This window comes from Indicator indicator, chromosome 4 (genome assembly GCF_027791375.1).
Source record: "Indicator indicator isolate 239-I01 chromosome 4, UM_Iind_1.1, whole genome shotgun sequence".
NCBI classification, from domain to species: Eukaryota; Metazoa; Chordata; class Aves; order Piciformes; family Indicatoridae; genus Indicator; species Indicator indicator.
The window spans coordinates 25,014,917-25,030,808 of NC_072013.1; the positions used below are offsets into that span (position 1 = coordinate 25,014,917).

A 15,892-nucleotide genomic window follows, 5' to 3' on the forward strand; every position below is an offset into this window, starting at 1 on the left:
CTACTGGCTTCAGTAAACAGCCATAGTCTGTAATTTAGCAGGTGATTCTTATAATGACTGACTCCATGGAGAGTAATGAGCATGTCTGTCTGCATGTTGTAGAACAGTTCTTACTGGGGCCTTATGCTCTGTTTATTATTTTCTTTCAACTTTAAAATAAAATATGAGACACTATTCAATTTACTGCTTGATTCATTTTTACTATTAGGAGGCATTCTGTTACTAGCTCTTCGAGGAGAAAAGAGAGTCTGTTGTGATACTAGTACATGTCATTTTTAAATAATTCTTCTTAAGATGATACTGCATCCATGGTGGCAGTTACTTTCTGGGTGTGTATTGTAGTGAGCTGCATCTGAACTCAGCATTTGCTGTGACACCCCTCATCTTCAGAGTTGTTTTATTTAGCCACTTGCAGCTTGGGGTGAAGGTATGAAAGTGCAGTTCATGGCACTGGTCTTTAAGCTGAAAACAACTGGTACTCAAAATGTCTCATCTATTCTAAGGAATTCCTCTTCTACCTCTTCCTCTTTGACATCACAGTTGTGAGGGGGAACTTGGTGATTAAGGTAATCTAAAAGTAAATAACTGAAGTGAGGCTGCAAAGATGAAGGATTTATTTCAAAAGCAAGTAATACTTCAGGGTGAAAACTTCGACTCTCTGCTTGTGAATACTCTTATAGCTTTGTATATTACCAGTTGCTAGGAGTCCTCAGCTCTGTTGAATGCACAGCCCAACTAGGGAGTAAGAATATTTGTGTATACCTGTGATGTAAGTATAAGCACAGCATGGGTAGATAGCTGAAACTTACCACAGGAAATAGAATGAGTCAGTGTGAGATGTAAGTTGTGCTGAATGTATCTGGAATTTATCTTTCTTCAAAAAATAGCAAAGCATAACAGTTAGGTGACTTTGTGAATGTTTACAGGATGGCAGAAAAGGACTGGAAGAGTAAAGGCAAGAAAAGTTGGAGTTGAGAGAAAAACTGTTGAAAGAGTGGAAGGAGAGAGAGAAAACAAAGCAAGTGATGCAAAAACTGTTTCACACCACTTCCCATGGGCAGACCAAGGCCTAACCAAACAGGGGATGGCAAGCCTAACTGAGCACCCTTCTTCCCCTTTTCTCATTTTATTACTGAACCTGACAGTATGTGGCATGGAATATCTCTTTGGTTAGTTGGGGTTATCTGCCTGGTTGTGCCTCCTCCTGTCGTCTTATGCACTGTCAGCACTGTTCACTTGGGGGTGTACAGTGTGAGAAATGAAGAAGGCCTCGATGCTGTGCAAATGCTGCTCACAGCAGTAACTAAGAGATTGTAGGTTTGATACACTGCTTTGGTCACAAAACTAAAGCCAACATCATAGAGCTGCCATGAAGAAAATTAACTCTCTCCCAGGTAGACCTAGAGCAGTTACATAGAAAGGTTACCAATGCAGCTAGTCAGCTGAGAAAAGCAGTATTTCATTTTTGTAGTTATTCATAGGTAGCATGTTGGATGATTTGGTTCCATTCATAAATGCAGCCCCACTTTGGATTTAATGATCAACTTTGCAGAGCATTTTTCTTGATTTGATAGAACAATTTGCTGTAGCTGTTTTAAGCTGCAGACAGATGGTGAGTCTGTGTGCTCTGATTGCTTCAGACAGCATTTGACTACTGCTTTTGCTTTTTAACAACTATGAACAAAACTTGCTATGATCCTACAGGAGAAGCCTCTCGGTAAGATTCTGTTTAGTCCTTTGTTGTGACAGCTAACAGCAGTAATAATTCTCTTTCAAGTGCTGACAGAAAGTTTTTTTTAAGTTATCATTGTATTACTGTTGCTCTCTGATGGATAAAATCAGGACAATGTGACTGTAGCATTGATGTTTCTGGTGCTTGGGACACTTCATTAATAGACAGGGGAGTTACAGGTGTCAGTTTGAAATTGAGGAGATCTTGCATTTGAAAGGACGTTGTGGAGAGGTTGTTGCTGGTCTCTTCTCATGGGTAATTAGTGATAGAACAAGAGGGGGAACAGCCTTAAGCTGCAACAGGTTACCTTTAGACTGGACAATAGGAAAAAATTTTTCACAGAAAAGAGTGGTCAGACGTTGGAGTGGGCTGCCCAGGCAGGTGACTGAGTCACTGACTCTGGATATGCTTAAAGATTGTTTAGATGTGGTGCTTCGGGATATGGCTTAGGCATGAACTTCGTAGAATAGGGTTCTTGGTTGGATTTGATGATCATGACAGTCTTTTTCAACCTTGAATGTTTCTGTGATTCTGTGAATATTAGTCTTCATGGGCATTTTTTTAATTCAGTGGAGTCTCCTACTTGCATTGCATTTTATTTAGAGATTTATTTAAACTGAATTTTACCAAGCTGATAACCAAATGCATTTATTTGGGTGATGGTTTTTTTTTTCTTGTTGTTTGTGGGGTTTTTTGGGTTTTCGTTACAGGGGAATATTTGACTTTTTTTAATTCAGCCAAGTTCATTGCCTTCCTGATTAGAGGGAAGGGATGAATTTTAAAGTTTGATTTTTGAAGTTTTAAAGAGCGTAGATGCTTCATGATGCTGCTAAAGGATCAGAAGCAGTGCTTGATAGAGCAACTGTGCTTTTGGTTCACGTTAATGAACATCCATACTAATTTACAAAGTTAACTGTTTCATGTGTGGTAGAGAGGTAGTTGCTTTGTGGCTTGTCACCATCTGCTGCAGGTTAATAGCTGCCCTCTTCCAAACCATCCCTATTTGAGCTGTGGCTGCAGAAAGAGGAGCTCATGAACAACTCATTTCCAAAAGGAGCCCAATTCCTTAAAGCTCAGTAGTTCAGTCTGGTTTCCCCCATGGGCTGTTTCATCCTGGCATTTGTGGTTGTTATTTTTCTTGAGTTTTACCTTTGGGTAATGTGAAAAATGGAAGGTTGTACAGAGCTGTTGGTTTGTTAATTAATACATATTTATGAGATGTTCGGTTTACATAGCATATCCAAATCCAAATATTTGCATTTGAGATTTTCAGGGTTTTGTGAAGCAGTTTTAGTGTGCTCTCTCTCTCCTCCCTATACCCAGCTAGCTTCCTACTGTGGGGAAGAGCTGTGCAAGCCTTTAAGATGCCTATATATGAAAACTGTAGCACTAAATTTAGCTAATTACATTTTAGAACAGTTCTCTTGAGTGGAAAAAAACAAGCACCTCATGAGTTCTTAGAGTTGTATAATAATCTGTAAATCACTTAAAAATCTGTATTTATTTAAAGGATTTCACTTACTCTGAATTTAATCATTAATCTTATACATTCATGACTGAAACTTTTCTTTAACAGCAGTACATTATTTCTTTAAAGTTAGTATATTTCTGCAGGTAAGACCAGTCTTCTAAATGTATGGAATGCCAACTGTCAGTTAAAAGAAATTTTTAGTATGCCTAACCAGTGGAAGGTTACGTACTGTCATGGCAAATGTTCAGTTATGTAAAGCGTCACATTATTTTAATTTCAGAAAAGAGGCTTTGAAACAGTCTACTGTATATATCATACTAAAATTGTACAGCAAAACATGGCTGTGTATGCCATAAAGCTAAATACTTTTCCAAGTGATTCTCCACCCCGGATCTTTTAAGTAGGTGAAGAGCTTGCGTATGTGATAGAAGCCATAACTTAGGGCATTCTTTCTCTTGTGAACTGTGAAATGAGTGTCCCTAGTTTTATGTTCAACTCCCAGTCCCAAGTAAACAGGGATTTTTGTCAGATGCGGCAGAACATAAATAAGCAAAAAGTACATCTATAACAGCTTTCAAAAAACACAGCTGTGGAACACTTTGATGTTTCATTTGCTTATCTCTAAGATGGAAGCATTCTTATATTTATATGGCCTTGAATAGAAGCTTCTACCCTGGAATTAAATAATGAATAGAAATGTATCTGAAAATGGATAAGAATGCATCTTAATCCTTGGAATTTTGTTACATATTGGAATGTTTTCTTCATACATTCAGATTTGCTGCTCTTATTTATTTCCAGGGAATAAGATTGTGTGAATCTGTTCCATTAATAATTTTTTTTTGTAAACAGACATTGACATATGTTCAATGTATGCATTGGCATGGTAGTATATGATACTGAGAAGAGACAAACAAATTACGTCTCACCATTATGGTTAAGATGGGCAATTGATTATATTTTTTATGACTTAAGTGTGTGCAAAGATGCTTTGGTATTTCAAATGCAAACACTTTCTGAGTGTACTCTATTATGATGGCCTTGTTGGCTTACTAGAGGTCATTCTATAGCTTGAAGAAAAGGAAGACCTTTCTGTAGCTGAATTTATTTAAAGAAAGGTGTGCTCATTGCATTTGAAAGCATTTACAACTGGATGTGTCAAAAATTTCCCTGTTAGTAATTTCTGTGAAGTGGCAGCTGCATTGTATTTCGTTTGACACGGAATTTTCCTTTAAACGTAGATAAGAAATGCTTAAAAAGATTTTGTCCCAAATGCTCAAAATAATTTAAAGTAATACCATGTATCTAGATCAGTCACACTTCAGAAAAATGTTACAGCAGATAAAATACATGATAAAGTATAATGAAAGTGTCCCATAAGATAGTGTTAATTCTCCTCTGAACAGAAGCATGCTGTCCTTTACATTTTGTTTATAAGAAAAGCCTCTTACTGGCCACTTGTCAGGCTCAAAGTTCCCATGTCTGCAACTACCGAGACTATTTTCCAAAATCAATAGATCTTGAGAAGTGTATGCCTTCAGAAGTAGCTGACAAATTAGGTTTTACAGATGTTAGGATGTAACTTTGTATGGCTGTGTCCATTTAGAGTGAACATAGTAGTATGTGTTTGCAGGTTCAACCGCAGAAATCTGGTTGCTTTTGAGAATAAAACATGTTCTCAGTCTTTCTGAAATGAGATGGAGAGCATTAAACCCAGAACATCTGAAGTTTCCTGTATTTCCTTAAGCCAATAACTTTAACTTTTCAGTAACCTTTAGCCAAAAAAATGCATTCTGCTGCCTCATAAATTGATGGAATTATGAATGTTTCATATACGCAGTTGAAAATCTATTTGCCAAAGTTGTACAATATTTGGAGATTCAAAAGACCCAGGACAGCCTAAAAGTAGGTGATCACCAAGGCTGGAATCTGGAATGCCTAATAATGTGCTATAGCAGGGCAGGTGTCCTGAAATGTGAATTTTAATTCTGTCAGAAAGAATAGAAATGGGGGAGAGATAACTGGTGTATTAGACGGACACATACTTCATTAACAGTCTAGAAGAGTCCCTTTATTACTGTTGTCCTTTTCTAGACTGCAGTGGATTTGAGTTTTCTGAATCTTCTCATTCCTCTGCTATCAGTAAATCAGAAAAATGTTCCAGCCCTTTCTGTTTGTCCAGGTATATTTGGGATAACACTTCTTCCTGATGGCTTATTAAAGATTACTTGTTTATATTGTTCTGGTGACTTGGGAGAGTGCCAAAGGGCTTTGTAAGGATTTTTTTTCCCCCGTTTGACTTTAAAAAATAACATTCTGTAAGCTTTTGATTTTTATTAAAGCAGCAAAGCTCAGCATTTAAAAAACTGCGAAATTATGTAATGAAAGTTGTTTGATCATTTCGTATGACCGTATGCAATTTTCCAGTTGCATATGATTTTCCCCAAGACCAAAGCCTGATTTGGTGCATCGAGTGAGCAATGTTCATTCTTAATGACTGGCTATTAAATATTTTCTTCATTCATTGTGTAGCCTGAGGTTTATTTACTGAATACTGTCTGAAGAAAGAAAACCTATGTTCTGAAAGAAAATGTCCAGATATCCAACCAAAAAGTACTGTATTCTCACAAGTCATTGAGATCATACTGTCCTTGTTTACCTGCAGCTGTGCAGGCACATGTTGAAAGCATGTACATACTTCTGTGAACCTGTTTTGAAATGCTTAATGCTCCATCTCCCAGGAGTATTTAGTTGAATGTATCTTGTGTTACATAAAACTGTTTCTTGGTGACTTCAGCTGCAACTTTAATTCTGATGCTTCTGCAAGGTCTTTGCAGCAAAGGAGGAACGTAGTTCTACGTTATTGAAGTGGTTGGTTTGTTAATGCTTAAGGTTCTGATACTTGATTAATACCTGCTCCTGCATGAAAGCATTTGCTGTCATAATCAGGTGGCTTTTTTTTCCTGGGAGATGGAGCAATTGCACTTACTGCACAACTAAGTTTAGTTGTGAGGATGTGTGTCCAGTGCACTCGATAAGACTGGCCATATGGAAATGGAGAATACCTGGTTATACCACTAAAATCTGTTGCATACAATGTTGCCAAATGGCAATTGTATGGCCAAGCTTCATTATGTTATTTTCAACTACTGAATGCTTGGCTTTGGTACCCTCATTGTATTTTTGGCTTTTACTCGTGTTTAATGTACTTTTGGTGGAATAATCTTTTCCACAGTCTGACATGATGTGTGTGAACTTTTCTGATTTGTACCTTGGGTTCAGGCCTATCATGGAGTGCTCCCTCTCCCACCTGTTTCAGAAGTTAATTGCTGAAGTGTTGTAGTCTGCTTCCTGGAAGTTGCTCACATAGAGATTGTGCAGAGATGGGTGCATCCTGTTGAACTCTGCATTGAGAGAAAAATTGCCTTAGCTTTGTAACTGAAATATTGTTACAGTCGGATAAGAAGCCACATCTTGGTGAGAAATAACTGGTGTTTCCTGTAGGAGGAAATAATGACTGGATGAGTAGTCTCTAGCAGAGCCAAACTGGCACAGAGATAGTCTTGTCATAGAAGGTGGGTGCTCTGGGGCATCAGGATACTTCAATTATTCTATGATGAGAGCTGTGTGAGAGTGCCATGTTAGAAATCTCTCGTTTTCAGATTGTTTTTTGAGCTACTTTGCTTATCATTTGGGTCAAGAAATAAACACAGTTGCATGTGTACAAAACTCTTCTATGTGTGAGTTCATTTATGGTTTAATCATCGTGCAATTATTACATATATGCTACTTTTTTTCTCTACTGAAATCTGGTTTTCTTGGCACCATTTATGCAGAAGATAGTTTTTCTTAATCCCATTTAATTCTGTTTATGTCATGGATAGATTTTTACATCTGGTGTGTAATAAATGTCTATAAAATTCACTGATCAGATGATTGTGTTGGGGTTTTGTTTGTTTGGGTTTTTTTCCTGACCACCACTCTTGGCTCAAAGACAAAAATTCTTTCTGTAAAGCAGTGGGATGATTGTGTTTTCTCTTGTCTACTTGCCCTGTCTCCATGGAATGATGCAAGAATTACATGTATTTTCATAGTTAAACTGAATCAAGAATTTGTCAAAAAAAATTATCTTTGTTTGGAAGAAATTGTAGACTTTCATAAGGAGATAAATTCCTAAGAATTACAAACTTAAAGGATTATATTTTTCAATAAGACTTAATGTGGCACTTTGCTCAGGCTAGTATCTAACTGCAGAGACAAAATTTATTTCCAAAGTTAGTTCATTGAAGTAGTTCCTGCTCAACATGGAGACTGTGAACTTACTGTATAATGCTCTTATTCCCAGAAATAACCATAACTTAGATTAAGAAGTATATATGGATTTGTCATTTCTTTCCTCTTCAGGCTACCTATCACAGAGAGTGTTGGAACTGAATATGCTGAAGAGTGCAGGCAAACTGCAGAGACACAAGAGCTTACTGCTGTTGGACATGATTGGCACGTCGATAAACCAGGTTAATGAAAATAAACGTGTGTATATATGTATGCACACTTTTTTGTTCCTGTTATAAACTCGGATAAACCTGTCTTTTTTCCTACCTGTGGTCTTTCCTCCCATCTTCTTCCCTAAACAAACCATGCACCCCTCCCATGTGTTTCTTGTTTGTTTAGTGCTGTACATGCATTTGTTTGCTTTGTATAAGGCAAAAGTAAATGCCTTATTTTCTGGAAATCACAACATGTAATGCTGTTGTATACATCCGTGTACATACATCTTGTTTATTGTATTGATAAAAGTAGGTACGTGATTGAAATGTATCTGCAAGTAAACAACACCACTCATTGTGTTCATGCCTTTCTCTATTCTGTTTTCCTATTTTCTATCCATGTTATTTCTGTGTATACTTCACCGTTGTTTTGAAATGCCTTTAGAGATAAATTTGATTGCACTTCTTTCCTAGGAGCTCTGGTAAAAGCAGTATAAGGCTGATGCACTTGTCAGGACAGCTCAGCTTCAAACTCTTGCTGTGCCTCTTAATTTCCAAATCTATTATTGTAGCTCATCTACCAAGAAAGGGACATTTTGATGTTTTGTCTGTTCTGTCGTTCTCTGTAATACCTTCTGTATACCTTTGTTTATATACCAAAATTTGTCAAATTGAGAGATTTTTCTAGAAATTACTTCAGTGTTTCTGCAAATTATGTGATCTCTGGAACTTGGGTAAGTTGTGAAGCCATTTGTTTGGCCTGTCATCAGCTGTCAGAGACAGTAGGTGCAGTTGACCTGTCCAGCATGTGCAGCACATCTGACTATCTGTCCCAACGATAAAATACTGTCTCTTGTTCACTTGACATTATGTAAAATCTGTAAGAGAGGAAGAGGTATTGAATGGTGAAAATGGGACAGTAAAGGGATTAGAAGCAGCTTTGAATGTTGTAGTGCAGGAGTGTGGAGTTTCATAGCTTTTAATGTGCTTTACTAATGAATGAAGGACAAATGCAAGTTGACTAAGCGTAAGTTCCTTGGATATTTCTTTAGTGGTACTGATTAATTCAAGGAGTTATTGTAGATCATTTAATGTTCCTCAGCAATCGAATGAGAGTTCTACCTGAGGTAGGCCAGCAACTTAGTTTAGCAGCACTGGTGATCTGTTAATTTTGAATGGAACTGATACTAGCAATGTTCCTCTTGTAAAGAAACAGGGTTATAACGCAGGCTTCTTAGGTAATATTTTTACATAGTCATCCCAGTTCTTTTACTTTGTAAATAACTAATGCTTGTCTATGAAATTTATACCTTCTAATATTTATTCTTTCGTTTCAGTTGTATCTCAATAACAACATCTTAAATACTTAAATATTACCATGTACATACTCTCTTACTAATCTATAAGATGTGTTTTTCTGTCCTTCCCCCTGCTCCCCCTACCTTCCTCCTTGCCCTAGCCCCTCCTACTCTGTGTCATGGTCTGTAGTCTCAGTTGCTTCAGGAGCTGTTCATGCAGTGTTTGTGCCTGCATTCTCTGGCTATTACACTACTCCCAGCTGTCTGTGATCCAGTGAGGATCTCTGATCAGACTGGATAGTGACAGGACCGCATGATTCCTATGGCATTCTTGAGACCAAGCTGCTAAATCTAGATGTAGAATAACACAAAAACTTCAGAAAATCCGGATTCTTACTGGTATTAACTTTGACTTACAGATGCAGGAATATTATGTTAGGACAATACAATAAAGGTCAGTGAGTGAACTTGAGATTTGTAATGTTTACTTTATAGATTATAAATATATGTGTTGTTAATGAGACTGCTATTCTCAAATGGTATTATGTTCATCATGCAGATTTCATGAGCTCTAAGACCCATTTCTGACTGTCAGCTATATCAATCTGGAAAGGCATGTTCTATTTAAGAATATGCACATTGGTGTAAGTGATCAAGGATTTATCTAGACTGAGCCCTACCACTCTAGCTGTTTTGAGTACAAATGTAGTCAAGCGATAAGCTGCACAACATGGAAATGAGAAGGTGATTTGCCCTGAAGGTTTCAGAATTGAAACCACTTCTGTTGCTTCTTTCATTCTTTCTGAATTGCTCTTGTAACTGTATATGGTATCTTCTATATGAATTTTCAGCCTGTTTTAAATATTGCAGAGTTGGTGAAACTCTTGTGGTGTTTGCTTGTACCTTGGTGTTTTAGGAAGTTCTGTTGAGTTTTTGTGCTTTCCAATTTTTTTGAATCAGTATAAACTTTCATACTGACAGGATACACAGAACTGCCAAATCTGCTTCTCTGCTGAGAAAAGAAACCATCGGGGAACTGCATTCAGAATTCTGACTTCTTCATAACATGCTAGAAAGGATACTGCTATGAATAGAAAGTCAAAGTGATTAAATAAAAGCAGGAGAAATTCACAGCTGTTAGTAGTGCATTATCATTTCTTCCCTGGCCCATCAGGCTAGTTTCACAATTGGTACTGGCTGTTTCAGACTCAAAATTACACCTTTGATTCAGTGAGGTCACAGCATGTTGTGCAGCGGGAAACCTTCCAGAGCTGTGTCTATGGGTCACTTGCCTACTTCAAGCATTCTATGGAGAAGAGATAACTTCACTCCCCACAAATTTGGCTATTCTAAACTGCTTGCACTAAGAGTTCTAAGAAAACTTCTGAAGTCCTTAATAAATGGTGGTCTTAGTTTGTTTTTTTTCTTCTTAAGGATGCTTGTATAATTATTTTTATGAAACTTCTATCTTCATTATATTCACACGATTAAAAGGATCTCTTCTGGGTATCTTCTGAATCTTAGGTGAAGTAATTGCTTACAGAGAGGAAGAAATTTAAACGTTGCTTCTGGTTAGGTTTCTGACATAAAAACTTCAAGTTATAGTTAAATGTTTTGGATTCAAAACATGCATGCAAGGAAAATTAATCATAGCACAGATCTTCATCTCAAACATTTTGTATTCAACATATTTCCAAGCTGAGGATTGCAATGGAGAACAGAAGCCTCATGAGCAAAGACTAATTATTTGTGGCATTTTCCTAGGAATTTTCATGTCACCTGCAGGCATGCTTCAGCAGTCAACACAGGACACAGAAAACTGTTAATGTTTTCTCCAGTCTCGAAGGATAGTAACATTTTCCAGGGTTTGGATTAAGCTCTTCAGGGCACAATCAGGAGCACCTCTGTGTACTTTGCATTATGATTGAAGTAGCATGACTTACTCTGAAGTCCTTGTGCTTTGTGAGTCAGTGTAGGAACCTGTTTCCAGTGGCTTTCCTTTCCCATGAACTTGCTAGCTAATGTAATCACTCTGTGTGTTTGTAGCTCAGCAGAATTATCAGTGGCATAGTAAACATCTTGTCTGACTCACCTAACAAGTACTTTCAAGTCCCATTTTAATTTGTTTAGTGGTATATTTAAGGAAGTTATGGATGCTCCCTTCTGGGAAGTGTTCAAGGCCAGGCTGGACAGGGCTTTGTGCAACCTGGGCTAGCAGAAGCTGTCCCTGCCCATGGCAGGGGGTTTGGAATTAGATGATCTTTAAGGTCTCTTCCAACCCAAACGGTTCTATGAATTTATGTTTCTATATACCAATATCCAACTGTACAGTCTTTCCTCACAGAACTGGTGAATACAAAAATCTGTTCTTTTGTTAAAGAATCTTTTCAGATTCAATTCAGGAAACAGGTACCATAAGGAATACATCTGCTCTGTGGGCTACAATAACTGGGAGATTGGAAAATTGCTCCTTCCTTGGGCAGTGACTGTTACAGTCATGGCAGTCAACGTATCTCCACAGAACTTCAGTAATAGAAAAGGAAGTGAGCAGGCAAATTCATCATTCCCATAGCTCAGTTTTCACTTTCTTTTTGCACTGACTGAATAGAGACGTTAATATCATTTTATTCTGGATTGACATTAATGCTATATATATATATATATATATACAAATATAGAAATATTTTGCTTGTCATAAAACAGCGTTGGTGGGCAGTTGCATGCTTCTTCAGTTCACTATTTTCAGGTTGGACATTTCAGGTCTTGCATTCTCTATATCGTAGAATCATGGAATGGCTTAGGTTGGAAGGTACCTTTGAGATCATCTACTCCAACCTCCCTGCCATGGGCAGAGTTGCCTTTCAACTAGACTCAGCTGCTCAGGGCCTCATCCAGCCTGGCTTTGTATGTCAGAATCCAAGACAAGATTGGTACTTACAGAGGTGCACATCTGTTGGATTTGCTGTCCCAGTCTGAATGATGTTTTCCTGAAAGTATAAGCTATTGAAAATTGTGCCTTTCTTGCTGATAACTCTGTAGTCCTGTAGTTCCTTGAATCTGCAGATGCCTCTGTATTTGAAGAAGTGATCTCTTTTTCTAGAGACCAATTCTCATTTTAGGATTTATTATGTAAATAGGTGTTAAACAAAAAAAAAATTAAAACCCAACACCAAAACTAAAACCAAACAAGAGTTGAAGGTAATTGTGTGGTATAGAGTCCATAGTTGAATGTTTATTTAAATTAGTTAAATAACCTTGGAACTTTCATGGGGGTGTATATTTAAGTATTCTGTGGCAAGTCTTCACTGTTCAGTACATCTTTCATTAAAAAAAAAAGGCAGCTAAGTTTAAGGTCTTCTGTCCAAATTCCTTGTCCCAGTTTTGTTTTCAGTAATGATCATACCAGATTCCAGAAAAAGTTTGTATCATCTTCTTATATCTTGTTATAGTGGCCCTTACCATGGTTATTTGGGTTGTGTCAATGTTCATTTGAAGATGCCAGGTTACTCTGAGGGCCAAAACTAGACTGTTTGCTCTGGATTGATGTCTCATAGTTATTGTGGTGCTAGCTCTCCGGGCAAACTCATTAAGAGAAAAAAACCCTAAGTTGTACAGTTCTTAGTACTTGCAGCATCTACTAAATAGTTAGTGACCGCCAGTTCTCAAACTCTTCATATTGATGGTGGCTACATATCGAATGATCATTTACTTTTTTTATTTTTTTTTTTTTCCAAATTTGTGTGCTTAGGAGACAGTAAGATATTGCTCTTACAGAAATGTCATATAAAAAGCAACATTAAAGAAAAGGTTACGTTTCATCAATGAAAAAATGAGATGTACAAAACTGATTAAATTGTTGTGATTATTTAGCAAATACATGAATACTGATTGTTGTTTCTAATGCGTTCCTTTGAGTTTTTACAGTGAAATTCTTGACTTTCAATCAGTGGTTTCTTACTAATACACTTGGCTTCTACTGAGTTAGAGAAGGTGAATGCAAATCCTACTGTTTAAACTGCTTCTTTTTATAAGCACTGTTATAGAATTGCTGCTGTCTTCTGTTGATTCCTTGTAACATATTTTTCAAAATTGTGGTTGTTACGTGGAAAACCTGGTAGGAGTGGAAGGCTACATTGCTTTAGCAGGAATATGCTGGCACCGATGTCTTCTCTTCCAGCACTGGTCAAATCGTGCAGACCTACTGATGTCTCAGTAGTGACATGTTTGTGCCAGAGGGAAGCCAGTCAGCCGTTGCACAGTGTTGCTGTGACAGAATGCTACATGTGATTATTCCTGTGGAATATATTTAGAAACTTGCGCAAAAGTATTTTAAAGAACACAGTAAATATTTTCAAAGAATGCTGTTACTAATTTTTGGGTTGTATGTGTTTAGTAGCACTAAATAAACCACTGTATCACCTATAACTTTTGCATTGCACAGAATTGAGATAAAAGAACCTTTATCGTTGAAGACTGGGTTTAGAGCTTTATGAAACTGTCTTAATGAATTGTTTATCTCTTGGAGGTTTCCTTAATGTGGAAATACGTCTTTTTGATTTCCTTGACACTTGAAAGCAGTTTGAGGGGTTGGAGTACATTCAGATACAGTACAGAGACAAAAGAAGCTGTTCTGCTTGCTTCTGCTTCACTGCTGTTTGAGATTGTTAGTAACCTTTCCAAACAAAGGAATCTGTAACTGTGTAGTCATGTATCTAGACGATAGTCTTTATTTTGCAGTAAATATTGCCTTTGCAAACAAAATACCAGATTTCTTTCCCACTGCTGTGTGTATTTCTTAGGGAAATAATATGACATAAAAGCGAAGTCTTAAGTTTTTATTATCTGTATGCAAATAAGTAAATTTTACCATAGTACCTGATAAAACCCATTTGAAATAGCATTTCCACTTTTGATTTTAGTATAGTTGGTTTTTTCAGCCAAATTGGTAAGCAATTTTGCAATGTACAATTAAAGTCTTGTCCTGGTTTCCTGTTATACACCTGCCTCTACAGTTGTTCAGTCTTTCTTGCTTTGCATAGTCAAACTGGCAGCAGGCTGCTGAGCAGAAATTCCTGCTATCACTGTAAGATGTTGTCCTGTGTTACCCAGTCATAATCGTGACTGATTCCTTCCATGACACTGCAGAGTCTAGTATCACATTGGAAGGTTCTCATGATACTTGCCAGACTTGTAATTGCCAAGTGGTAGAAAACTGGTCTTCCATCAGATTACAGGTTACTTTGTACAATAGGCTTTTGAAAGAAACAACCCATGGATGCATGAATACAGCATATTTTTTCAGTATTTTCAAAGAACTTCTAGGGAACGAGTGGATTTGGCAGTTGTAATGCAAACAGCGCAAAAATACTGTTACTTAACCAAGAGAATTTGAATCCAGAATTGTGTATGTCCTTGACACTGACAGTAGCTTATATGCAGAAGCAATGTTTTTCAAAGCTGCTGTCAGTAGAACAAACAGAAAATTTCTTCAATCTACTAGTATTAAAAGGCATTAATTCTATTAATACTCATGTGATTCAAATTAGAGAAAAGTTAGATTTCAAATACTGTGATCATATTCTTCTGCTGGTCTTTCCCTTTCTCTGTTGAAATAACTTGTTTTTATTTTTATGCGTAGATACTTCATTGTCTCAGTGTGAATCGAGTGATTATACTTCTATACCAATAACTGACCATAAATGTGTGGATATGCCTATAGCCAAACACAGGGAAGAGGTAATTCTGTTGTACTTTTATCTCATTAGGGAACAAAGCAGAAAATGTTTTTGGGGAGGTTTTGTTTGTGGGGTGTTTTTCTTTTGTTGTTATTTTTGTTGTTTGGTTTGGGTTGGGGTTTTTTATTGGTTAGTTTGTTGGGGTTTTTTCCAGAAGGAAACTTCTGTTCCTGTTTTAACCATGGTCCAAAACCTGTGTTCATTATGCAAAACCATTGTATAAAAATTCCTAGAGGAAGAAACAATACTGTTATACTTTCTCTTTAAAGGCATTTATGTAGAATACATGACCAAGTGCATGCCTGTGTTCTTTCGTGTGGTGTTGTAATGTGTTTTAGGAGTCCAGTTATCTACAGACGCTTAGGAGATGATACAGTAGTGTTTTGCAGAGGTTCGATTATGTGGCCTATACGCTATTGTTATTTCAAATCCATTTGAAATCTGTTTGAGTTGTTCTGCAGGCTTATGAGTTTTCTTAAAAAATTGTTTCAGATAGTGTCTCTGATAGAAAGTAATTCAGTTGTGATTGTACAAGGAGCAACTGGCAGTGGTAAGAGCACACAGATTCCACAGTATGTTTTGGATGACTGCATTCAGCGTTCTATCTACTGCAACATCGCTGTTGCCCAGCCTCGGAAAATTGGTGCCAGCAGCATTGCCAGGTGGATTAGCAAGGAACGATCATGGATGCTGGGTGGATTTGTAGGATACCAGGTATAAGAAAATTTTAAATGGTATTAAAAAATATAGGAAGATATATAAAAGATATTATATGTATCTTCTTACTTGATAACTTTTGACCATATATAGCGTACCAAAGAAATGGTATCTCTGGGCTTTAGGAACATGTTTGTACAGAAGCTTCTACAGGTCTGAGTGAATAATTTTGATGGGTTTACACTGTATTTTATTTTGGAGTTTTCAGAGGCATCTCCCTGTATTTATATTTAATATGTGTTCCCATCTATAATATTTTTTCGTAATATATTAGGTAGGTTTGGAGAATGTTTCCACAAAGGACACAAGGTTGCTGTACATGACAACTGGAGTTCTTCTTCAGAAAGTAGTTTTTGCCAGAAGCCTAGCTGAATTCACGCACATTTTCATTGATGAAGTAAGTTGGTGGAAATAAGTTTCAATTTCATATTCAGAAAACTTTCTTCTCTTTG

At 37.0% G+C, this 15,892-nt stretch overlaps 1 protein-coding gene across 1 annotated transcript in view; it reads left to right on the forward strand.

Annotated features, from left to right (window-relative positions):
* The window catches only part of TDRD9 (tudor domain containing 9), a 74,338-nt gene that overhangs the window by 14,315 nt on the left and 44,131 nt on the right, over positions 1–15,892 (forward strand). Inside the window, exons 2-6 of the mRNA XM_054400666.1 lie at positions 7,608–7,717; positions 9,710–9,748; positions 14,627–14,724; positions 15,216–15,437; positions 15,715–15,837. Coding sequence (XP_054256641.1) covers positions 7,608–7,717; positions 9,710–9,748; positions 14,627–14,724; positions 15,216–15,437; positions 15,715–15,837 — 592 coding nt within the window. The remainder of the gene's footprint in view (positions 1–7,607; positions 7,718–9,709; positions 9,749–14,626; positions 14,725–15,215; positions 15,438–15,714; positions 15,838–15,892) is intronic.